The 25,621-nt window shown below is 39.8% G+C and overlaps 1 protein-coding gene and 1 pseudogene across 10 annotated transcripts in view; both read right to left on the bottom strand.

Annotated features, from left to right (window-relative positions):
* Positions 1 to 425: 425 nt before the first annotated feature.
* The window catches only part of TTC23L (tetratricopeptide repeat domain 23 like), a 59,812-nt gene continuing 34,616 nt past the window's right edge, over positions 426 to 25,621 (bottom strand). For 4 of the 10 annotated variants that reach the window (XM_042996701.1, XM_042996717.1, XM_042996739.1 and 1 more), the window contains 6 exons: positions 22,595 to 22,722; positions 22,100 to 22,249; positions 13,594 to 13,676; positions 6,037 to 6,143; positions 3,844 to 4,026; positions 2,143 to 3,661 (listed from right to left, as the gene is read on the bottom strand). In XM_042996701.1, coding sequence (XP_042852635.1) covers positions 6,062 to 6,143; positions 13,594 to 13,676; positions 22,100 to 22,249; positions 22,595 to 22,722 — 443 coding nt within the window. In that variant the 3' untranslated portion in view covers positions 2,143 to 3,661; positions 3,844 to 4,026; positions 6,037 to 6,061. Of the gene's footprint in view, positions 472 to 1,290; positions 1,413 to 2,142; positions 3,662 to 3,843; positions 4,027 to 6,036; positions 6,144 to 13,593; positions 13,677 to 22,089; positions 22,250 to 22,594; positions 22,723 to 25,621 lie in introns of those variants that run through there. The other 6 variants (XM_042996714.1, XM_042996710.1, XM_042996706.1 and 3 more) reach the window with 6 other exon arrangements.
* Positions 24,603 to 24,935, bottom strand: LOC107181108 (annotated as a pseudogene).

Raw genomic sequence — 25,621 nt, forward strand, 5'->3', positions numbered from 1 at the left:
GAACAGAACAAATCTAAAACATAATTATGAAAATATTTAGTCAGCATTTCAAGGACTATAATTTTCCTTTATTTTTTAAAAACAATTTTAAGTTTATTGATTTCTTTTGAGAGTGAGAGAGCAAGTAGGGGAGGGGCAGAGAGAGAGAGAGAGAGAGAACCCCAGGCAGACTTTGCACTGTTGGAGCTCAAACTCAACATCCATGAGATCATGACCTGAGCCGAAGTCAGACACTTGCCCACCAGAGCCACCCAGGTGCCCCCTATAATTTTCCTTTAAAATAGGGCAGTTACTTTTGGTTTTTGTTCACTGGTACGTCCTGTACCTAGAATGGTGCCTATTCAATAAATATTTGTTAGGTGAAAGAACCTCCATTTCAGATTCTCTTTTAGCATTTTATTAATTACTATTTAATTTCAGTTACTTAGCTCTGAGTTGATCTTGATCTGAAGTATTTTTTAAAAGTTGAACCTGTGAAGAAATTAAAATGTATATTGGTTCAGTAGGGAAAGATTGACATTTTTGCACATTTAAGATCGTCATTTTAGCTGCACACATCTTTATTTAGAGTTCGTAAGCTAATGAGTGTAATTCTTTCTACCTCACCCACCAAGGTACTGATTTAATATAGAATTTCCTATTTAGTGGTTTCTCTTTGACCTCAGAATTTACTTTGTACAAGTTCCCTTGAAATTCCAGCAGGGGGAGTGCTTCCTCAGGCAGACTGGGACACTTTGGTGACTACAAATTCATTTCATGTGTCACACACAGAAAAAATATAATCTTATTTTGAAGGCCTTTAGTTTTTCCTTTTTGCAGTTTATCTCATTTTATTTTCATTGTGCTTACTAAAGGAATGTGTAGTTTTTTTCTCCATTTTTAATGTTTTTCCCCCGTTTGATGATACTGTGCTTCCACCTGCAATTGATGAAATGATTCAAAATAAAAACGATTTTTTGAATTCTGTTTTGCTAATAAAGTTAAAGTCTTATAACACAACCACTTTCATAAGAAGCCACAGAGTTTCTATGGTGCATCAAGTAGTCCTAGTAAGAATTGGTTACAGTCGCGGAAAGGGCAGCATGTGGCATTCTTCACAGTTCAGGGTGGGGAATTTTTCAGAACAGGGTGCTCCCTTCTTCCCTTACCTTCTTCACACTGACTTCCCCTTGGCCCCACCTGAAACAAAAACTACAGGGTCCTGAGAAATTGGGGAAATTGTATAACATTTTTTCTTTTCCTAATTGTGTCCTCAGTAGTGTTTTCAGGCACAAGTCAGGTTACACGCACCCCCGAGGCCGCCAGCAGCTCCAACCTGGACTTCCCACGCCAGGAGCGGACAGAGATGCCATAATAGACAGTTGTTGCCAGTGCTTCTGCTGTGCTGTCCGTGTCTCAGTCACTGCCAGAGACTGCGGTAATTAGTAATATTTGAAGTAGGTTTTATTTTTGAAATTAATAGTTTGTTGATCAATATAATAGATAAATCAATATAATAGCGGCTCTCATTGGTAAAACTAGAGGTATTCAGGACATGTGACATGACTAAATTACTAAAGAGTAATTCCCCACCTTTGCATGAAAAGGACATAAGAGTCTAGTGAGGCTTGTGACCTGGACATTTAGACTTGGGCCTGAGGCTTGACCCCTAAATGGTCTGGCTTCCTGCCACCTTGTCCAAGGATTTCTGGCTTCTTGTTGCTAACTAAATTAGGACAGCCTCACTTCTGGAGTATTGTCAAGTCGGCCTCAAGCAGACCTTTCGTGGGAAGTGGTGGGTGAACTACCAAAACAGAAGTAGGGCTTCACTGATCTTAGGGAGCAGTTTGCATGGGCATTTGCATGCTTGCTGATAAATGTTTATTAAAGTCTGTTTGTGGGGCAGTATGATCTAGGCTTGATTTTTTTCTTCTTTTTCTAATTTGGTAGAGATTGTAGGGAAATAGCTAACCCTCATCCACCTCAAAGATTTTAGTTCCTGTTAGCTAATTTAAAAAGAATCCGAAAGTTGTGAATGACCTTGCTGACTCAGGTCTGTTAGGAACATCAAGTGTTTGGGGTAGATTATCCAAATTGCTGGTTCCCACTGAATGAATTCAGAAAGTAGCTTAGTTCTCATCTACAGTTTTCCAAGAGAGAATGTAACTTTACATTAGGTTTTACTGTGTCAAACATTTCCAAGGTGGTTTCTTAAACTCAAGGATTTCACAGAATACCAAAATTTTAAAACTTTTGGAACCAACATAAGTAACAACTTACTATTTTCTCAGATACAAGGATGTTAAAACCATAGCTACCATTCATTATCACCACCATTTCATTAAACATTTTAACATCAAAATCTCAGAAAATGGACTATTAGTAACCTTACACTGACAATAAACACTGGATATATTTAAATATTTAAAACTAATTTCAGATGCAATATCAAGATCACACCGTAACATTTTATTTTACAATGTTAACACTTTATGCTATTGTTTTATTGATACAGGTTTGTCAGTCTGGAGATCTTAAGACTTTGGGGTCTCCCAAAGTAGTAACATTTTTAAAACTTTTAGTGCCACACAAAATAGAGTCCAAACGGCCACTTCTGTCTGGCTGGTACTTTGGTTTTTATCACGGTCATTGTCGAAAATCCATTTTCGTCCGGATATGTGAAAATGGAAGCAACTCTTCTGAGGCTGCTTTAGTCAGTGCAGAATATTCTGGGTAAGGACAGCAGGCCCATCTCCAGACAGGGCTAAAATTAGCAACGACAGACCGGTGACCAGTTGATAAGCACTGCAGAAAAGGTCAGTGGGATATAGCTGCCTTCGGGCAGGCCTGCAACCTGAGACCTTGGTCCTGAGAGCTGAGCTGAAAGCATTCAGAACACAGCCGCCAGGAGGAAGCCTTCCAGTCTACAGACCAGGCAATGACTCGCCACTCACCACCATACCTTGGCTACTGGTTGATCATTAGGTTTTACAGACTGAGCAAATGACTGAAATAAAAAAATAATTTTTTGCATGAAGAACCAAAATGTAGTTCCCTAAGCACTAAGTGATATGGAGATGTTAGAAGACGCTTGGATCCCTAAAGACACAGTCTTTGAACTGCATTAAATCAGCTCAGGTAACAGAAATGATGAAGAGAGAAGTAAGTTTTTTATTTTGTAAAACTCACACGAATCCGATTTTTCTTTTCTCCCTGAATACGTGAAGAAGACAGTAAGGAATATTTGAGATTTGAGATTGCTGTTTTCTTTTCCTAGACACACATTTGTTCAGGAAGTAAGGGCTTTTTTTTTTTAAACAAACCTGGTTAAGATTCCTTCCACAAAACAAGCCTTTTTAATCCAGTTTGGGGTTAGGGGCAGCATAGTGGGGTGGAAAGTAATCATCTGTGACTCAGGAAGTCAGCTTTATAATCACCCAGCTGACCTTGAACAAATCCATCTCTCTTGTCCCTAGTTTCTTCATTTATAAGAATCAAAGCCCTCTCTGACTCTAATATGGCGTGAGACCAGGGCAAATGTTTTCAGGAGATCAAACGTTTCTTCACAAGGCAGTTTTAGTGACCTGAAACAAGTTACAACTAAAAGTATTTCCAAACAGTATATTAAAATGGTCACTAATAAACTACTTAGGTGTTGCAGAATCTTCTTGAAAAACCAGAACTGAAAAAAATGAAATACAAGTTATAAAAAGGGAAGTACAAAAGGTATTAGAGTCCCCAGTCATTAAGAAACTAAAAGCATGTATCTAAAAAAAGATTTCTACACTTGCCCTGTCCCTTGCCCCCCCCACCCCAAGTTATAGATCAGAATCCTGCTTTCTAATGGCTCTTGAGTATTTTTACCTGTAATGCTGCTGCTAAGTAGACTTTTTCCCCCCCTTAGAGTTCTTAGTTCTGCTTTTGATCTGCCATTGTTATCAGTGTTGATAAATATATCTTGTGATCCAGAATTTTTGTTATCAACAAGGTTGGCTTTATTGTTGGCTATCCAGTATAGAGGTTTTCTCTTTACTGATAACAGAAGACCTAAAGGAAAGGAGACAAACATTTGTGCATTTTATTTTATTCTTGCCTGTCTTCCAGTTCCAAATCACTGCTTTATTGAGCTAGGTGGCTGAACTTCAGTCTGAGGCAACTATTTCACCATGTGCCCATACCCCTAAAATGTTGACTCTTCTAACAGGCCTCTAAAATGGTACTCGAGTCTTGGGTTTTCTCCCTGAGGAGCAGGAACTCTTCCTTTGATACATATGGCAGCTAAGGATATCTAAGATACCGGGATTGCTTTTAATCACAGCTGAAAAAAAATGTACCTAGTTTAGGGTCTTTTATATTGTTCATAATTTTCAGGGGGTCTCTTCTCATGAATACACAGATTTTAGGGCCTAGGGCCCTCTTAATTGCTACACAGAGGATCTATCTTCCCCATTTCCAGCCATTAAGAGTCCCATACACTGATTTCCTAATATTGGAGAAGCTGGGCTGGAGTTAGAAGTAATCTGGTCCAAAAGAAATCTGGTCCAGAAACCTGGTTTCTATTAAGTGTTCTTCAGTCATCTCCTATTTAGACCTCAAGACTGTTAAGTGTGGTTTTCATGGCCCCTATCTGACTGAAAAAAAATATTTGTTCCACAGAAATACGAGATACAAAATTTTATGAGGCTTTTTTTTTTATATTCAAGTTCCACTATTTTATATTCATTCTCTACTACTGACTGCATAAAATACAGAAAGCTATCTGGAGCTTTAACTTCCTTCTCAGTAAACCAAGAGATAATATGATTTCAGATCTGAAGAAGAAATAGGCACAAATTAAGTCAATTGCTCAGGGTCTCATAAAACCTGAGGGGGGCAAAAATCTGTGGGGCCTCTGCTAGGAATAGGAACTCCCATCCCACTCCAATCATAAGAGTTAGAAATCCGCCTGGGCCTCTTCACCCTCCCGCCACAAGGTGGCAGGATTCCCCTGGCCTGAAATCTCCAGGTCACTGAAAGGACACTGACTTCCATCCGTTGAGTATACATTATCTTCTTTGGATTGGAGTAATTGTATCAGACTGTCGTTTCCAAGGGCTGATAAGTTCCATCCAGCTCACTTTTGGGATGTTAACCAGTGAAGTGTTTTCCACACCAGCTTGGTGTGGTAGCTTTTTACCAAGAATAGTTACTAGCCCCTCTCTCCTTGTGCTGCATGCATCAAATGTTGTAGCTAGAAGATAATAAACTTAAAAGAAAGCCCAGGCTTCAGTAAAAACAAAAATAGATATTATTTGTTACATGATTACTATGGGGCCAGGCACCCTGCTAACCCCTTTACATACATTTTGTTTTCACGGCTACACTAAGAGACCTGTGTTCTTCTCACCTCCATTCTATGGTGAGCAAACCAGGATTACATGCGGATGGAAAGTGGTGGTTCTGGGGTCTGAACCCAGGCTTGTCTGTCTCCAGAGCTAGCTCTTAACCACCATGAATCATACAGAAAAATTAGTTCACAGGGATGCATTGAAGTCATGGTTTCTATGATCAGATAAAATAGTTCATTGGTGAGATAGTCATGTTCACAGACTTTATTATGTCCTGAAGTGGGGCCCACATTCTTTGCCAAACTACAAAAGCATTCTTGTACCCTCAGTTCAAGCATGTGCTACACCCCTTGCTCTTAATAAAACTAAATCTTAGATAGTTTCTCTACTTTGGTTCTAAAGGCTGTGTTTTATTTGCCAAAATTTAAGTCACTGATCATTTTCAAAAAGAAATCAGGTATATATGAATACAGTGAGTTGTTGGGTTTTTTTTTTTTTAATTAATTTGTTCTCAACATGCCAATAGGGAAGTTTAGTATTTGAAAAGTTCTGAGAAGTCCGGGAAATGAATGTGTCACTTCGTTTACCCTAGTTTGTTTTTTCCTAAACTGAACTGCCATGGAGCCTTTCTGCCTCCTCCCTGTGGCCAGGGCAACATCCCTTGGAATCAGCAACCCTTGCAATGCCCTTTAGGAAATGCTGCCTTGTACGGCAGCCATAAAGAACCTACCATTGCTTTGATACACTCTCCTCTGTCATGCCTCAGTGCCTTTGCATATACAGTGCCTTCGTCCTGGAATGGTTTCTCTTCTCCACCTGGATGAATGGCTACTTGCCCTTCAAGAAACAACTCAGATGTAACGCTTCCTACGAAGTCTTTTTCCAGATTTCTTAGATTCTGTCTCCTTCCCACTCACACTGCATTGCGATTTCTACTACAGGACTCACTCATGTTTGCATTATTTCTTCACGTTTGCCTCTCCTACTTGATTATTGTCTCAAAGGAATGACCGTGGTGTATTTATCTTTATTAGCACCTGCATCTCTAACTATACTTAGCACTTAGTAGTTGTTCACAACATGTGTTAAGGAAGGAATAAAGATGAGGAAACTGAGACTCAGAATGTTTAGGCAACCAAAGGTCACATGGGTATTTCATAGCAGAGTTGGGCCTCAAAGAATACTGCTCTCGTCTATGCCCGAATAGCAAATTTGTGGCAGTTCAGCTCTACCGCCACCCGTGCCCCACAGCAGACAATACTAATAACTCCACCAAGCTCAGCCTTTTGCTCAAGAAACCTCAAGCTTCGCTCTAGGAAAACACTAACAGAGCTGGCCCATGCGATGAAAAATACTTGATCTCCTTGACCTCGTCCACACGGTATCCTCCGATCGATCTATTTTTGTGGACATGGCAGAGTGCTGTAGATTGCAGAATCCCTCCTCTGTTCTGCTAAAGACAGGGTACTCTGAACTCTCTGTCACTTAGCAGCCTCTGTTCCTCTTCGGGGGGGCCCTGGGGCGGGGAGCTAAAGGTGCCTAAATTTTCACTGCTCCATCTGCCCCAATGCCTCCAGCCCTCCCCGGCATCCTGATTTGGGAGAGCTCCTGCCCCCTGGCATCAGCATGCGAGAGCGGATTTGCCCCTCACCAACTCACACACCAAGTTTGCCCAAACACTTCCCCCTCTAATTTTGTAGAGGCAGTGTTGGAATATTTACTGATAAATGATAGGAAAAGAAGATAAATGCAGCAGCCAGGAAACCAGCTTATGGAGCATAAATTTCATCACTGAGGCTTATTTGGCTGACACAGCACATCACCTACTCTCCTCCTCACTGCACTTCTCTCTGGAGATAACCTCCCCAAATCCTACTTTCTTTGGCTTTCCCTCCTTAGTTCCTCAGCCCAGAAGAGCCTGTTCTGTTTGGTTTACATGACTGAGAGGGCAGGAGGCCACTAATCGATTAATAGGCATTCCTTCTTGGAGCACCTGGGTGGCTGAGGTCATGATCTCACGGTTTGTGAGTTCAAGCCCTGCATCAGGCTCTCTGCTGTCAGTGTAGAGTCCACTTCAGATCCTCTGTCCCCCCACCCCCCACCCCCGGGCCCCTCCTCTGCTGGAACTCTCTCTCAGAAATAAAAATAAAACATTTTTTTTAATAGGCATTCTTTCTTTCCCCTATTGTGAAAAGGATGGGTTTCCTTGCTGCTTCTGTTGGCTTCTACATGTTAAGACCCATCAAAAGTAATATAAAAATAGCTTATTGGCATGTGGCTGTCCTAGAAACATTTAAAAATAACAAAAATGAAGTTGATGCACCATACTCTCAGACTTCCAATACATCTGGATGAAAAGCTAGAGTTGTAAAAGCAGCTAATGTTTATTGAGCAGCTACCATAAGCCAGATACTGTGCTAAGTGCTTTAGGTTAATAATCTCAATTGCTCTTCATTGTGTTTCCATATTATAGATACTATTCTAGTCCTCAGGGGGAACTGAGGCTTAGGATAACTTGCCTAATGACACGTAAAAAATGGCAGAGGCTGGATTCACACACAGGTCCATCTGACTCTAAAGTCCATGACCTTGACTATTTAATATTCTTCTAACAAGTTCAACTGTCCAGTATTGGAAAGGGCCACTTTGACAGGTAATGAGCGATTCCTGATGTGGAGAGGTGTTTAATCAGGTACTGGATTACCGGAGTAATCTCAAAAATCTGCTCTACCAATATAGCTCGTTCTAATGTCTGTGATGATTCCCTATTTGCCAGCGTTATGGCTTCTTATGAGTCCTCATTCTCTTATCATCATCAGTGTCATCATCACCTCTCGTTAGCACATACGATGTGTCAGGCATCCTTCTGAGCAGTTTTACTTACATAATTTATTTAGTCAAAACTACCCTACAAAGTAGTTATTATTATTATCCCCATTTAGTAGATAAGGAACCTGAGAAGCAAAGTGCCTTGTCCAAGGTCAGACAACTAATAAGTAACAGAGCTAGGATTATAACCCAGGCATCTGGCTGTAGTACATTACACTGTCTCTTACTGTTTGATACATGTGCCATACTTTTTAAAAATTTATCTTTTTTATTATCATAGATATATATTTGTTGTAAAAAAATGTCAACACAAATATATAACACAGAAGTTGAAAGTCCCGCATAATCCAATGTCTCAGAGATAATTACTATTACCTTCACTAACCACACATTTATATATTTATTTATGGGTTATACTATAGACAATGCTCATTAATATGTGTTTTTCATGTTTTTACCCCTAACAATTTATCTGCAATATTCTTCCATAACTCTTCAAAGCTCTACTACATGCTTTTTAATGACCATATTATATGATCATAAACATGGACCTCATTATATTGATCATAAACATGCACTGGTGTTTCTACTGGTGGACATTTGAGTTTTTTCTACTGTTTTGATATTATTTAAAAAAATCTACAAGGAAGGCAGAAGACCCTCTTTCTGCATTACCCCCAAATAATACAAAAACAATAATTAGAATGAACATTTCACGGAAGCTTACTATGTGTCATACATTAAGTAAAGTACTTAAAATAGAATGCTCTCAGGCACACCTGGGTGGCTGAGTCAGTCAGGCATCCAAAACTTGATTTTGGCTCGGGTCATGATCTCACAGTTTGTGGGATCGAGCCATGCACTGGGCTCTGCACTGACAACATGGAGCCTGCTCGGGATTCTCTCTCTCCCGTCTCTCTGCCTCTTCCCTGCTTGTGCTCTTTCTCTCTGTCTCAAAAATAAATAAATAACCTTTAAAATAATAGAGTGCCCTTATTCACATTTTTAAGATTATTTTAAATTTTTTAAAGTAAACTCTCTGTGCTCAAACTCACAATCCCAAGATCAAGAGTCATGCTCTACAGGCTGAGCCAGCCAGATGCCCCTTCACACTTTTTTTTTCCAACGAAGAAAGGAAGACATAGGAAGTCTCACTGCAAATGGGAAAGCTCAAATTTGAGCCCTGTTTTGATTTCAAATCACACTGCATACACACTTCTAAAGTAAGTGTAAGTGTTCTTTCTTAAGTCTTTTCATTTCACATTTACATATTCCATGGGGTTCTTATCCATTCCCTTCACTTCAGAATCTGTCTCCTTGAGCTCCTGGTCCATTCAGCCCATCAGACACTGCCAAGTGGATGCACTGTGGGCACCTCAAACTTAACTCATCCAAAACAGAAATCATATTCCTCACAACCCCTAGACATCCTCCAGGATGATCTCCACTTGTCAACACTATTTCATTTAATAGCATGGTCATTCACTCAACTGTCCAAGCTAGAAACTTCAAAGCTGTCTGTGACTCCTGCCTGTATTACACCCCACATCTAACTGGTTCTAAGGCTTTGTTACAAGAGACCACAAATTGTTTCTCAATCCATCCTCTCCACCTTCCTCCTACTAGGGCTTTAGATAATTAAGGCTCCTGACACCTCTCCCTTAGACTGTTGTATCTGCTCGTAACTGATCTCCCTACTTCTAATCTCTCCCTAGGTCCCATCTATTCTTCCATTGCTGTCAGAGGTAATGTTGTAAAGCTAATAATTGATCATGTCATATCCTGCTTATATTCTCAGTAGTAAGTTTTAAACTCCTCAGCAGGGCACATAAAACATCCCATAATCTCACCCCAATTTATCCTTCCAAACTCATCTGCAGTATATTCTTACCCATGTACCTTAAACTACGACCACCCATGATCACTTGTGTTTTCTCAGAACTATCGATATCTCCATGCCTCTATGCTTTTGTTCATGCTACTTGAAATGCCCGCCTCTGGCTTCTCTTCTACCTGCTGATATTTTACTTTTCTTTGAAGACCCAGCATGCTGCCCCCAACGTACATACAGTTTCCACCCTTATCTCTAGCCTCTCAATTTATTACTTGTCCTCTTTGTTTACATTTCTGTTAATGCTTTACTATAGACTAGTAATCTGGTCACATGTGTCTGTCTTTCTGAAAGGACTCAATCTTAGACATATTAGTATTTCTTGGGGCACCTGGGTGGCTCAGTTGGTTAAGCATCTGACTTCAGCTCAGGTCATGATCTCACAGTTCATGAGTTCAAGCCCCGCATCGGGCTCTGTGCTGACAGCTCAGAGCCTGGAGCCTGCTTCGGATTCTGTGTCTCCCTCTCTCTCTGTTCCTTCCCTGCTTGCACTCTGTCTCTGTCTCAAAACTGAACAAACATTAAATTAAAAAAATATATATTAGTATTTCTAGTGCTTAGAAGAAGCTTCATATGTAAAAAATTAAAACTGGAGTTCATTTGTGATTTAGGTAAAAGACTACACTGCCTCAAAGTTTACTTCCAAAGCTGAGATTTTCTGTGCCTTTCTGATACACTACAATCTTACTTGAGGATTGCAATGATCATTTAACCTTAGAATTAACTCCGATTTCAAGGGCCCATTTCTGCTTTCACTTCTTTGCAGAGGCTTTAAAAGCCAAGCATTTGGGCTCTTGGCAATGAACGGCCAGTCGAGTGTTGTCATTGGATTTCCGGAGGAGGTGGGGTAAAAAATACAAGAGCACATCGGAAAGCTAGCGGGGCTCCAGAACATCTGGGATTGATTATTCCAGTGAGTTGCTCGAGCAAGGAGAACAATTCTCATACTAGTTTTTTTGACATCTGGGCTTTGGCGGCTACCCCTATGGCTTTCTCAGCAGTGCTTGAGGAGTGAGATATGGCTTGTTTCAGTGGAAGAAAAACCTCCAGTGACTCCACTTCTCCTACAGCAGAGGCCTCCAGAAGACCCTTTTCCTCTTACATGGATTTTCTTAGCAGGTCCAGGTCTTCTTGTCATTTACACAGAGAATTAATCTCCCCATACCCAGAGAAATTCATCCTACCTGGGGTCTGAATTAGGTTATACCACCCCCCTCCCAATTCCTCTTCCTCCTATGATTCTTTTCGAACCGTGGACAAGGAACATTTGTGAAAGACTGGGAGGAGAAGCAACCTCAGGCTACGGTGGAAGTGGATTCACTCCAGCTCCTGCAAAGTGCCTCTTATTAAATACAAGCTGAGTAGGACTTTAGTTCCAGTTCTGAGGGAGAAGGGGGGGTGAAGGGTGTTTTGCTAACATTTATTGAGCACATACTCTGCCAGGCACGGTCCTATGCATGTTATATACATTATTTTATTTAAAACTCGCGATGATTTACTATGGTATACTATTATCTGTAGTCTAATGATGGAGGAACCGAGGTTCAAGGAGGTTAAATGATTTTCCCGAGGCCACATACTTAGTAAGTGGCAGGGGCAGGTTAAGGTGACAGGGATGAATCCTTTCATCCTGTCACGGGGTCAAATGTCTACTCTTTATGCATTACTCCTAATGTAAAATAATAATAGCTGCATGATATACAAAAGCTTTTTATTTAAACATTCAGACCTATTACCTCTAGCACATCAGAGAGATGATGGTGATGATGATGGCGACGAAGGTGATGATTCCAACATTCACTGAGCATTGAAGACCTGCCAGGACCTGATCTAGGGGTGCTGTATTATATGTGATCTTATTCTCAGAAAACCCACTTTTTGAGGAAGGTATTATTACTTTCTTGATGAATATACAGAGGCCGAGAAAGGCTAAGTAACTTCACCTAGGTCAGAGAGCTGAATGTTGAAGCCTGAGTTTTAAACATATTAGTTTAAACATATTAGTTAAAACTCTGGACAGCCTACCTTCAGAGTGTAAGCTACATTGCCTACAGGGAGCACATTCTGGAGTTAGAGAGACCTGGTTTCGAATCCCAGCTCTGCCTCTTCCTGGGTAAATTAACTTGAACATATCGGTCCTCAGTTTCTCTGTATGTAAAATGCACCTCTGGAGACTTACCTGCTAACCAGGTGTCTCCATATATATTCTCAAGTACATGAGAGTCAAAACCCTTATTCTATAGGAAATGGAAGTGCATTTTTGAAATACGATAGAGGTAGGTTCAAATCTTACTACTTAATACTTACCAGCTAGGTATTTAAAAAAGATACTCAAACTTTCTGATTCTCAGTTTCATCACCTGAACATGGGAGGCAAAAATACCTACCTAATAGGAATATTTGTGGGTTAGAAATAGTAGATGTATTTTACAATGCCAGGGAATTGGAAAAAGTTCTACGTTATACTCATTATTTAAATATCGTTATGGCTCTCGACCAGGAAAATATACTTTCATACGCACCAGCAGGTAGGGGGCCAAGTTCCCTGTTTACCGTCCTAACACAGGCATCACTAGGGAGGCTAGAGAACCCCCTTCTGAAAGGTGATAAAACAGGAGACAGTCTTCTGTTGGGCCTACTTTAGGTGTGGCTCTGACTCAGGTAGGTGGGGATATGATGGGCTGAATGTGTTCTCTCTGCTCATCTTGTCCCTCACCTGCCCAGCTTGCTGAGAAAGGTACCAATTGTGAGCTGCCTCCAGTGAACTACAGTCAGGGTCCTGACTCTCGCTCCACAACAATGCCCCCCCGCCCCTTTATTAGGCTCTAGGGGGAAAGCATGTGGCCGTTAGAGTCACACTTACTTAGATCCAAACCCTCTGTCAAATGAGAGCTATCATACTGAGTATTTGTGAGGATTAAATTCTTTATGAAAATGACTTAGCTCAGTTATAGGGGCTTAGTATATACTCAACAAATTTTAATTTTCATCTTTCTTAGAAGAGAATAATTCAAGGTCAACGTCATTCTGAGATGAGCACAAAGATAAAGAAGGATGCAAATCTTCACAAAACACTCTTTTAGCTTAAATTCTAAATATTTAAAAAAAGATTCTCAAGAGCCTCTTTTATTACTAATTTTAGAGCTAATTAAATCCCCCCAAAACTTGTCTTATATTTAAGGACCTAGATTTTATATATTCATTGAATATATTCATTTACTTTGAATATACTCAATTGAATATATTCATTTACTTTGAATACCTTGTCACAGGCTAACAGCTGAGATATTCTTAGAGGACTTAGGTCTAATGCTCAGCATTGAAAGAGATACTATAAGTACTAAATATTATTGCAGCAGACCCCTACGGCATTGGCTTCTGACAGACTACTAGAAATCGACTAGTTACTCCACAGGATTTGGCCACATCCATAGTCCAGGTTGGCATTATGCCCCCCTAGCAAGAATTGCAGAGGCGCTCACCCCCTAACTGACTGAATCTGGGCAAGGCCATGCTATCCACAAATCCATACTGATGACCTGGTTGGTGACCAGGGCCACAACTCACCTCTGCATTAGGGTAAGGAGGTCTTTTGTGTCTCTGCTTTTACTGTGCTCTCTTCCATATAAAAGGATTTGAATCATCAGACACTGTAGGTAAGTTGAGAAACATAGGTTAAAGAGAATCAGATAGCCAGCACCTTCTTTATAAACCAAACTCAGAAGAGCATCACTGGAACTGAGGTATCACGAGTTTCCATGTCAAATTCCCGCCCTGCATCCCCCCTCCTGGTTCCCAGCCAAGGAGGAAAAGGAGACTGAACGGAAGGCTCCGCGCACCTCCATGCTTTATGTGCGTCATTCTACCCCACTGCACCTGCCACCACCATGTGGCTATGGATAACGAGAGTAAAAGGGCCCAAACATGGCTGTAGTAGTGGTTTCCATCAAGATTTTCCAAATAGGTATGACCAAATGGATGGATATAAATGAAATTGGGTGTATGGGTCCTAAACTTGCATTGCATTCTCAAGCTGTATCACTTTACTCTTTTTTTTTTAAGTTTTTTATTTGAGAGAGACAGAGACAGTGCGAGTGGGGGAGGGACAGAGAGAGAGAGAGAGAGAGAGAGAGAGAGAGACAGGAAGAGAGAGAATCCCAAGCAGGCTCCACACTGTCAGTGCAGAGCCTGATGTGGGACTTGAACCCATGAAACCGCGAGATCATGACCTGAGCCGAAACCGAGAGTTCGACGCTCAACTGACTGAGTCACCCAGGTGCCCCTATATCACTTTACTCTTAGGCAGTTTTCCAGTTAAAATTTTATTATGGACCTCTCTTTCCAATCAAGATGGAATAATCGGGATCAGATTTACACTTGCACACGAAATAACCAAAAAATGAAAAAGTAAACAAAATATATGAAGCAATCTTTAAGACACTGAACATCAGCCAACAAAGAACAGTGATCCCTGAGAGAGGGAAACAAGTGAGATAAATCCTAAAACTGGCCCGAGATTATTGCTTTGAGAGCAGTTCCAGGTCATGATGCAGGGAAGGGAACAGAGGGAAGCTCAGCAGACTCCCTAAGTTGAGGATAAGGAGCTGAGAGTCCCCGGAGACCCTCAGAGCTGAGTAAAAAGAGAGGAGACAGCTGAGAAAAAGATCCAGGAATATCTGTGGTGGATCCCCCTTGTGTATTCAGCAGAGTACTGACTAGCACGTCTATGTGAGAAAACTGCCTAAAGCTGGGAAAGGAATCAGCTGAAGGGGCTGGCGGGAACAGGGCCTGGTGCTTACACAGGGCTGGGCACAGGGCCTGTTTCAGTCAGCCAATCTAGCTCCTCATGGCTCATGGAGCTTTGGGTGGCGGACTCAGAAGGCTTCTGCCTCAGTAATGGGGGATAATTAGCCCTTCACTGACTCCTGCTCTAGTCTCATCTACTGAATCTTAAAAAGCAAGACCTAAAAGGACTACACTATAATTAAACTGAGTTCCAGAACAAAGTTCAAGAATACTTATAGGAATACAAAAATATCCAACACCCAATAAGGTAAAATACACAACATCTGGCATCCAAACAAAGATTGCAAAAGCACGTAAAGAAGCAGAAAAGTGTTATCCATATGAGAAAAATGTATCAATCAAAACCAACCCCAAACTGACACAGACGTTAGAATTAGCAGAGAAGTATATTATAACTGTTATAACTTTATTGCATATGTTAAAGAAATTAAATGAGGACATGAAAAATTTATTTTTTTTAAAGATCCAAATCAAACTTCTGGAGATGAAAATGTAAAAAGATGGATGGGAGGGATTAAGAGCAGGTTTGATATTAGAGAAGAAAAAAGTTAGTGAACCTAAAGGCACAAGAATAAGAACTATCCATAAAGAAAAATAATAGATTATAGCAGTGGGTACAGAAAAATAGTTTTTACAATAGCCAACACCCAATTGTATAAAATCCGACATCCATTCCTGATTTAAAAACAACTCCTTAGCAAACCAGGAGTAGAAGGGAATCTCCTCAACCTGATAAAAGGTATTTATAAAAAAGTCAACAGCTAACAACAAACCTAATTGATGAAAGACTAAAAATTTTCCCCCTGAAAACAGAAATTAGACAAGGTTGCCTGTTCTCACCACTTCCACTCAACATTGTACTAGATGTTCTGGTCAATGTATCAAGAAATAAAAGGCATCCAAATTGGAATGAAAGAAGTAAACTTGAGGGGCACCAGGGTGGCTCAGTTGGTTAAGCGTCTGACTTTGGCTCAGGTCATGATCTTGTGGTTCATGGGTTCAAGCCCAGTTTCAGGCTCTGTGCTGACAGTTCAGGGCCTGGAGCTGCTTCAGATTCTGTGTCTCCCTCTCTCTCTCTGCCCCTCCCCCACTCATGCTCTACTTCTCTCTCTCAAAAATAAATAATAAGACATTAAAAAAAAAAGAAGTAAACTTGATTTGCAGATGACATGATCATCCATGTAGGAAATCTGATGAATCTATAAACAGCTACTAGAATAAGTGAGTTTAGCAAAGTTACGGGACCCAAAATTATATATTTAAAAATTGTTATATTTCTATATACTAGCATCAACAATCAGAAATTGAAATTCAAATATGATACATTTAAAATAGCAAAAATTGGAAATCAGTCTGAATAAATCTAAGGAAAGGTGCACATGACCTGTACATCAAAAACTACAAGAAATAGGGGCGCCTGGGTGGCTCAGTCGGTTAAGCGTCCGACTTCGGCTCAGGTCATGATCTCGCGGTTCGTGAGTTCAAGCCCCGCGTCGGGCTCTGTGCTGACAGCTCAGAACCTGGAGCCTGTTTCAGATTCTGTGTCTCCCTCTCTCTCTGACCCTCCCCCGTTCATGCTCTGTCTCTGTCTCAAAAATAAATAAACGTTAAAAAAAAAACTACAAGAAATATTATTGGGAGACATTAAAGATGACCTACACAAATGGGAGAATATCACGTGTTCATGGGTGAGAAGCTCAAGATTGTTAAAATGTTAATCCTCCCCAACCTGATCTACACATTCAACGTAATCTCAAGCTAAATCTGAGCACATGTTTTTGGGGAAACCGATACAGTGATTCTAAAATTCCTGTGGAAACGCAAAGAACCGAGAATACTCAGAAGAACATTGAGAAAGAACAAAGTTGAAAAACCAACACTACCTGATTTCAAGACTTGTTTTAATGTTTTTATTTATTTTTGAGACAAAGACAGAGCATGAGCAGGGGAGGGTCAGAGAGAGAGGGAGACACAGAATCTGAAGCAGGCTCCAGGCTCTGAGCTGTCAGCACAGGGCCCGACATGGGCTCAAACTCCCAGACTGTGAGATCATGACCTGAGCTGAAGTCGGACGCTTAACTGACTAAGCCACCCAGGAGCCCCTCAAGACTTGTTTTAAAGCTACAATAATCAAGACAGCATGTATTGACCTGAAGATGGAAAAACAGATCAGTGGAACAGACAAGAGTCCGTAAATAATACACACACACACACACACACACACACACACACTGAATTTTTGACAAAGGTGCAAAGATAATTCAGTAGAGAAAGGGATTTCAGTTCAATAAAAATGGTGCTAGAACAGCTGGCTACCCACATGCTAGACAAACAGACAAACAAACTGGGATCCATTCCTAGTACCATACAGGAAAGCTGATTCAAGTGGATCATAGGCCTAAATGTTAAACCTAAAACTACAAAAAATCTAGAAGAAAACATAGGAGAAAAATATTTTTGACTTCGGTCAGGCAAAGATTTCTTAGGTAAAACACCAAAACGCAATCCACAAAAGAACAAATTGATAAACTAGACTGCATGAAATTGCAAAGCTTCTGCTCTTCAAAAGATGCTTGTTAAGAAAATGAAAAGGCAAACTTCATGCCAAAATATTTCCAAATCATATATCTGATAGAGAACTTGTATCTAGAATATATGAAGAACTTTTTTCCCACTTTATAGTATTTATGGCATGAACTAGGAACATAACATGTTTACACAAACACACAACAATTGTACATTGGCATCTTTACGATATTTTTTTACTTTATTTTTAAAATTTTTAAAGTTTTTTTAAATTTATTTTTGAGAGAGACAGAGACAGAGGGTGGGTGGGGGAAGGGAAGAGAGAGAGGGAGACACAGAATCCGAAGCAGGCTCCAGGCTCCAAACTGTCAGCACAGAGCCTGAGGTGGGGCTCGAATCCATAAACTGTGATATGACCTGAACTGAAGTCCGTCGCTTAACCGACTGAGCCACCCAGGCACCCCTGATCATATCACTTTCCTAAACCTCTAGTGCAAAAGGCCCTGCTGGTCTCCCCTTCCTTATAAACCCCTGCCTCTCCCAGTTCATCTTGTACTGCTCTTCTCTTTATTCTGGACACACTCCCTTTTAGTCTTTCCCTGTTTCATCTTGTCTCAGAGTCTTTTTTTTTTTTTTTTAATTTTTTAAATTTACATCCAAGTTAGCATATAGTGCAAAAATGATTTCAGGAGTAGATTCCTTAGTACCCCTTACTCATTTAGCCCATCCCCCTCCCACAATCCCTCCCGTAACCCTCAGTTTGTTCTCCACATTTAAGAGTCTCTTATGTTTCGTTCCCCTCCCTGTTTGTATATTATTTTTGCTTCCCTCCCCTTATGTTCATCTGTTTGGTATCTTAAAGTCCTCATATGAGTGAGGTCATATGAATTTGTGTTTTTCTGACTAATTTTACTTAGCATAATACCCTCTAGTTCCATCCACATAGTTGCAAATGGCAAGATTTCATTCTTTTTGATTGACAACTAATACTCCATTGTATGTATGTATGTATGTATGTATGTATGTATGTATGGGTGTATTTTCTTTATTCATTCATCCATCAATGGACATTTGGGCTCCTTCCATACTTTGGCTATTGTCAATAGTGCTGTTATAAACATTGGGGTGCATGTGCCCTTTGAAACAGCATACCTGTATCCGTTGGATAAATACCTAGTGGTGCAATTGCTGGGTCGTAGGGTAGTTCTATTTTTAATTTTTTGAGGGATCTCCATACCGTTTTCCAGAATGGCTGCACCAGTTTGCATTCCCACCAGAGGCAACTTTACAATATTAAAGGAGTCATATACAAGTCTACAGGCATCATATACAGTGTGGTTAGAATATATAAAGAACTTGTAAAATTAAGTTAATCATAAGAAAGCAAACAACTAATGAAAAGTAAGCAAAAGATTTGGATTGTCACTTTACCCAAGAAGATAGACAGATGAGAAATTAAGTACACAGAAAGATGCTCAAGACAAACACAAATTAAAACCACAATGAGAGGCACCTGGGTGGCTCAGTTGGTTGGGCGTCGGACTTTGGCTCAGGACATCATCTCACTCTCGCTGAGATCAAACTCTTGGTGAGTTTGGGCCCCACGTCAGGCTCTATGCTGACAGCTCAGAGCCTGGAGTCTGCTTTGGATTCTGTGTCTTCCTCTCTCTCTGCCCTTCTCCTGCTCACACTCTGTGTGTGTGTGTCTCTCTCTCTCAAAAATAAACATTAATTTTTTAAAAATAAAAAAATTAAAAAAAACCACAATGAGATACCATTATATACCTATTAAAAACACTGACCACACCAACTACTGGCAAGAATGTGGAGGAACTGAATTCTCATACCCTTCTGGTGGGAATATGTAATATAATGTAACCATTTTCCAAAATTTTGACAGTTTCTTATAAAGATAAACATGCACCTATCATATTACTTAACCACTTCACTCCTAAGTATTCACCCAAGAGAAAAAAGTACATATCCATATGGAGACTTGTGCATGAACATTCAGGGCAGTTTTATCTATAAGAAACCCAACTGTAAACAGCCAAATGTTCATCATCAGATGAATGGATAAAAATATCATGGCATCCATACAATGTAATACTCAGCAACAAGAGTAAACTATGGATACACACAATAATATGGACAATTCTCAAAATAATTATGCTGAAAGAATTATTCAAAACTGTGTAACTATAGGATTTTACTTATATAAATTTTAGAAAATGCTAATGTATCTATGGTGACAAAGCAAATCAGTTATTGCCTGGGGGTGGGAGTGGGGGAGGGGTGAAGCTGATTATTTACAAAGGGGAATGGGGAAACTTTTGGGGGTGACTGATACATTCATGATCTTGATTGTAATAATGGTTCCACAGGTCAATAGAGATGTCCAAGCTGATCAAATTGTACACTGTAAAACGTGTGCCGCTTACTGTATGTGAATAAAAAGTATTCTATCACCAGATTGTAATTTTTAATGTTTGTCTTTTCTTTACCTTCTCACCCCCACCATACTGCATTTAACTTTGATTCCTTTTACATGAAAACTGAACTGCCCAAGAAAAAACATTAGCCAAAAGTGTCACCAGGATTCTGTATGTATGGCCCCCTTTGTGCTCTATTCTGTCTGCCAAAGGGGCCTCCTCTTAGCATCAATTTTTGCTGAGGTTTCTTACCTTCTTTTTAGCTCCAGGAGCAGTTTCCAATCCCCAGAACAGCATCTATTAACATAGTCTAATTCAGAAACTTCATCACCGGCATCCCATTGATGGTGGACACTCAGCATGAGGAAGGTGTTCAAGCCTCAAAACAACAGCCTTACTGCCAGCATGCCCTTCTATCCCTCTCCTCCTTTCTGGCCTGGGACATTGAAGTAGGGACTAAAGCCCTAAGGATAAAAGCTCATGGCAAAGATGCAGCCCCGCCTACCTTACAGTATCCTAAATCTCCAAGTTGAGTCCCTTTCCAAATGGATGATGTAGCTGTGCCATCAAACAGCCACTGCCAGGTAAAATCTAGATCAGGCTCTCCTTCCATTTTGTGTAGAACATGGTAAGCCCTTATAACAGGTGTGCTGTTGTTTTTTTTTTTCATTTCAGAAAAGTTGTCTTCAATGATTTCTTTGATTACTGTTTCTATTCCAAGTATTAATAGTTCTTTTTTCAGAAATATATACAATTCTTTAGGTGACTCTCTACTTTGCCCTCTACATCAACTACTTTCTCATTATACCACCTCTCTCCCTTTGTCAGCATTCTAAGACAGCTTTTTGAGTCTGTCCTCTACATCTCTGATTCTTTCAACTGGCAGGATATTGCATCTCTAGAAGTATTAAAAATACAGATTCTAGACCAACCTCTTAGAACTTGTGACTTAAGAGTGTGAGGTGGGGCTCAGGAATCATTTTTTGTTAGTTTGTTTCATTTTTGTTTTGATTTTTATTGAATGCTGCAATTTTAGACTTGGGAAATGTTGCTCCCCATCACCACGACATGTTAAGACAGTCTTTACCATTTTCCATGTAGATTTGAATTTTATATTTGTCCCTTCTTATTTCACTCCTAACATTTTAATCTCATCTCATCTTTTGGCCTCAAGTTGTCACCCTTTCACCGTTTCATTTTTAAGTTTTCTCTCCTTATAGGTTTTTCTGCTCCTATCCATAAATTCATGCTTTCCTTGAAGATACTATACTGGTCACTGTAACTTATTTTCAGAAGGCTTTCTTTTTCTCAGAATCTTCAAAATAAGACCCCCTTTCTCCTGCTATTTACTATTGTCATACTTATTTTCTGATTATGTTTAGTTAACCTGAAATGAGATAAAAATCTCTCCAGACCTGATGTTTGCCAATGTATATGTGTGGATGGCTTTTGACTCCTCCCTCTGCTTACATGAGTATTGGGTGATCTTTACCAACTTTTTCTCCAACATTGAACAAACTTAGATTTTATGTAGAGACATCCTGACCACTCTTACCAAGTCTTTAGCCTTGGTCTGTCAGTAGACTGACTAGCTGGAACAACTGTTTGGTCACACCTCTTGCCAGATTCTACTACAAGACATGAACTTCCAGTGTTGTCTGAGCCCCCTGGAAGGGGAATCAGTATTTGGGTAAGAATGGCTTATATAAGGTGTTCCTGACTCTGCCCAACCTTGGGTGCTGCCACGGCTGTACCTAGATTCCAACACTGGCATGTTACTCTTCTATTTTTAAAATTTTTAAATGTTTTTTATTTATTTTTGAGAGGCAGAAAGGGACACAGCATGAGCTGGGGAAGGGCAGAGAGAGGAGACACAGAATCCAAAGCAAGCACCAAGCTCTGGGCTGTCAGCACAGAGCCTGGAGTGGGGCTCCAACTCGTGAACCATGAGACCACAACCTAGCCGAAGTCAGACGCCCAATCGATTGAGCCATCCAGGTGCCCATGGGGTGTTATTTTTTTAGGACTCTGGTGCAAGCATAGGCACAGTAAATTTCTGTATCTCCCTCAGCACGTCTTAGAAAGTGAATTTTTACTTCACTTAAAAAAGAAAAGAAATAGAGAAGGAAGAAGAAAGGAGGCAGGAAAGAAAGACAGGAAGTGAAGGGAAACAGAGAGGAGGGGAGGGGATAGGAAGGGAACATATGCATGCATACACACACACACACACACACACACACACACACACCTCACTCCTCACATAGTGCTTACAGGCCCAGGAGAAAATGCACAAACCAACCAGCATGCACCTTCCTTAGCAGCTGAATCGCCTTTCTGAGGTCTCCTTTGGCAAAGCAGATCCTGCCCATGTTGTAAAAAGTTTCAGCCACTTTTTCACTACAATCACCATAGCTGATGACCTGAGACTTCAGTGAGGCCTTTAGCAGTCTGTAAGCTTCCTAGGGAATTAAAAAAAAAAAGTTTTTAAATAATCCTGGCAATTCTGAAGTAATATGCCAGTTCTATTCCGTAAACTCTATGGAGGTGGCATTGTATGCCTTACCAGGATCTGTCAGTTGTGATATGTCACCTAAGCAATGTGTTTCTATGAAGAGTTGAAATTTCATGCTTATATTTAATAATAACAGTTAACTCATAAATAATTATTTAATCTTCATGGCTATTCTATGAGAGAGGAACTATTATTATACTCATATTATGGATGAAGGAATGGACCCTAGTAAAAGCTAAGGATCTTGTCCAAGATCACACTGCCTCTAGTTGATTTGCCTGTTCATATTTACCTGTTTTTCTCCATTTTGGACAAGCCATTTGCAAAATTCTTCAATGGTTGTCAGTGTTTCATAATCCGTTGGGCCCAATGTTGCTTGATATGCACTGATACTTTTTATAAAATATATCTCCACAGCATCTGCAAAAAAAGGGAAACACTAATTAAGGCAAGCTGCTAGCCTTTCCAAGTATCTAATACCAGCTTTTCATACTTCAAGTCCATGCCTGTTCTCATTCCAGGTCTCATAAGGACCCTCAGAAAGTCTGAGATATAATTTGATGGCATCAACTGATGTAATTTTATTCTCTTGATTAAATGCATGGATTTTTCTGTAGGGAAAGAAAGCTACGTCTGAACAGGCTTATCCCAAGACCCAAAATGGTCACCATATTAAACTCCCAACTGTAATGAAAGACTATATATTTAACTAAATTAAACTCTGATAGAGAGTATTATTTACTGGGATTCCTGTTAGGGGTGTGTGTGTGTGTGTGTGTGTGTGCGCCTATGTGTGTTAGAGAGTTTTTGTTTCAAAAGTACTTTAAATGTAGTTGTTATTGCTTAAAAATTTACTTTTAATGTTGTCTTTTATTCCAAACATAATAGATGTTTATGGAATCAGTCTAGAAAATGCAATAGAAGCAAAAAAAAAGAAAAAAAAAGAAATGAAAATTATCTCCACACACACTACTCAGAAGCAGGCACCATTAACATTTTTTACCACTGTATTAAGGTATAATTGGCATACCACACCTTCAACCATTGTAATTACCCAGTCTGATGAACTTTTAGTAAACTTATAATTATATAATCATGATTGAAATCCAGTTTTAGAACATATCCATCACCCCCAAAATATTTTCTTCATGGCTGGTTGCAGTCAATGCCTGCTCTCATCCCATCTCAGACAGTCACTGATCTTCATCCTATCTTTATGTTTTTGCCTCTTCTAGAAATTTCACATAAGTGGATTCATACAACACATGTAGTCTTTTGTGATTCTTTCATGCATCATGCTGTCTTTGAGGTTCATCTATGTTCCTGCATGAATTAGTACTTCATTCCTCCTTCTGCCGAGTACTTTTCCATTGTGTGGATATACACTACATTTTGTTTACTCATTCCCAAGGTGATGACTATTTGCATTTGTGTGTATAGTCTATTATACCTATCCACATATCAGTTCCAATTCTCTCCATTCTTTTCTGTGGATTTGTGTTACTGTATGCTGTCATTTTCTTTCAGCCTAAGGGCTTCCTTTAGTATTTATTTTAGGTCAAGACTGCTACCAACGATCCTGTTTATCAGGGAATGCCTATCTCACCTTCATTTTCAAAGGGAGGTTTTCCTGGATATACAATTCTTAGCTGAATTGTATTGCAACACTTTGAATATGTTTTTCCACTACCTTCTAGCCTCCCTTATTCTGATGAAAAAGCAGTCATCAATCATATTGTTTCCCTGTATGGAGCTATTTTTCCACTGTTGCTTTCAAGATTTTCTTTTTGTCATTCAGAAATCTGACTGTAGGTCTAGTTGTGGTTCTCTTTGTGTTTATCTTACTTGGCATTGAGAATTTTGGATCTGTAGATACATTTTCATCATGCGTGGGAAGTTTGGAGCCATTATTTCTTTAGATAGTTTGCTCCTCATTCTGTCTCCTCCTCTTCTGGTGCTCCTAGTACATATATGTTGGTACACCAGCTGTTCCACAGATCTCTTATGCTTTGTTCGTTTTTCTTCAATGCCTTTTTTGTCTGCTGTTTGGATTGGACAATTTCTAGTGAGATATCTTTGAGTTATCTTATTCTGTTCTCCACCATCTCAAATCTGATGTGGAGACCATTTAATGACTCTTTCATTCAATTACTGTAATATACAGTAGAATATACACTATAACGTACAGTGTAATATACTCTAGAATTTCCATTTGGTTGTTTTTTTTCTTAGTTTATTTATTTATTTATTTTTTACAAGAGAACAAATCTACACCTTTATTCATTTACTTTTAAGTTAGTTTAAATCCTTGAGGGGTACAGCATCACACAGATTCTGTGGCCAATGGCTTTAGCAGGAAGCTTGCTTCAGAATTTGGTTTGGACCATGCCACTGTTTCCATGAGTACAAGTTACTTTTCCCCAGATCACTCTGGTTTTGTTCAGTTTGCCATGAGGGGTCACTGTGTTGTTCTTTGCTCTGTACACATAAGCACATCTCTTGCCTAGATAGAATTCAGTTTCATCTCAAGCAGAAACACCTTCAATTTTAAGAAGAGCTGTGTGCTCCCTCTGGTTCCAGAAACTCCACTTATAGCCAGCAAAAATGGCTTTGGACCACAGCCTTCCAGACATATTTGTCATTTTAGGAGTCCTGTTCCCAGCAGGCCTCCATAGGTTCCAAGATGGCAGAAGGAGAAAAGCGAGCTCTTAAATAGTTTATATTTCTCTATTAATAGTTACTATTTGCTAGGTAATTTTCATTGTATTTTAATTCTTTTAACAGTTTCCTTTAATTCTTTGAACATATTTATGATAGCTGCTTTGAAGTCTTCTAAACCCAATATCTAACCCACTTAGAGTCAATTTCTATTGACGGCTCTTTTTCTGAGTATAAGCTATGGGTTGTTTCTTTGTATGTTTCTTTTGTTGAAAACTGTACATTTTACTTTTTTATTTTTTTATTAATTTATTTTTGAGAGAGAGAGAGAGAGACAGAGTGTGAATGGGGCAGGAGCAGAGAGGGAGGGAGACACAGAATCTGAAGGAGGCTCCAGGCTCCAAGCTGTCAGCACAGAGCCCAACATGGGGCTCAAACCCATGAAGTGCCAGATCATGACCTGAGCCAAGGTTGGACACTCAACTGACTGAATTGAGTCACCCCCAAAACTGCACGTTTTATTTATTTATTTAAAAATTTTTAATGTTTATTTTTGAGAGAGAGAGAGAGATTGAATCAAGGGAGAAGAAAGAGGGAGACACAGAATCTGAAGCAGACTCCAGGCTCTGAGCTGACAGCACAGAGCCTGACACGGGACTCA

Source organism: Panthera tigris, chromosome A1 (genome assembly GCF_018350195.1).
Source record: "Panthera tigris isolate Pti1 chromosome A1, P.tigris_Pti1_mat1.1, whole genome shotgun sequence".
Lineage (NCBI taxonomy): Eukaryota > Metazoa > Chordata > Mammalia > Carnivora > Felidae > Panthera > Panthera tigris.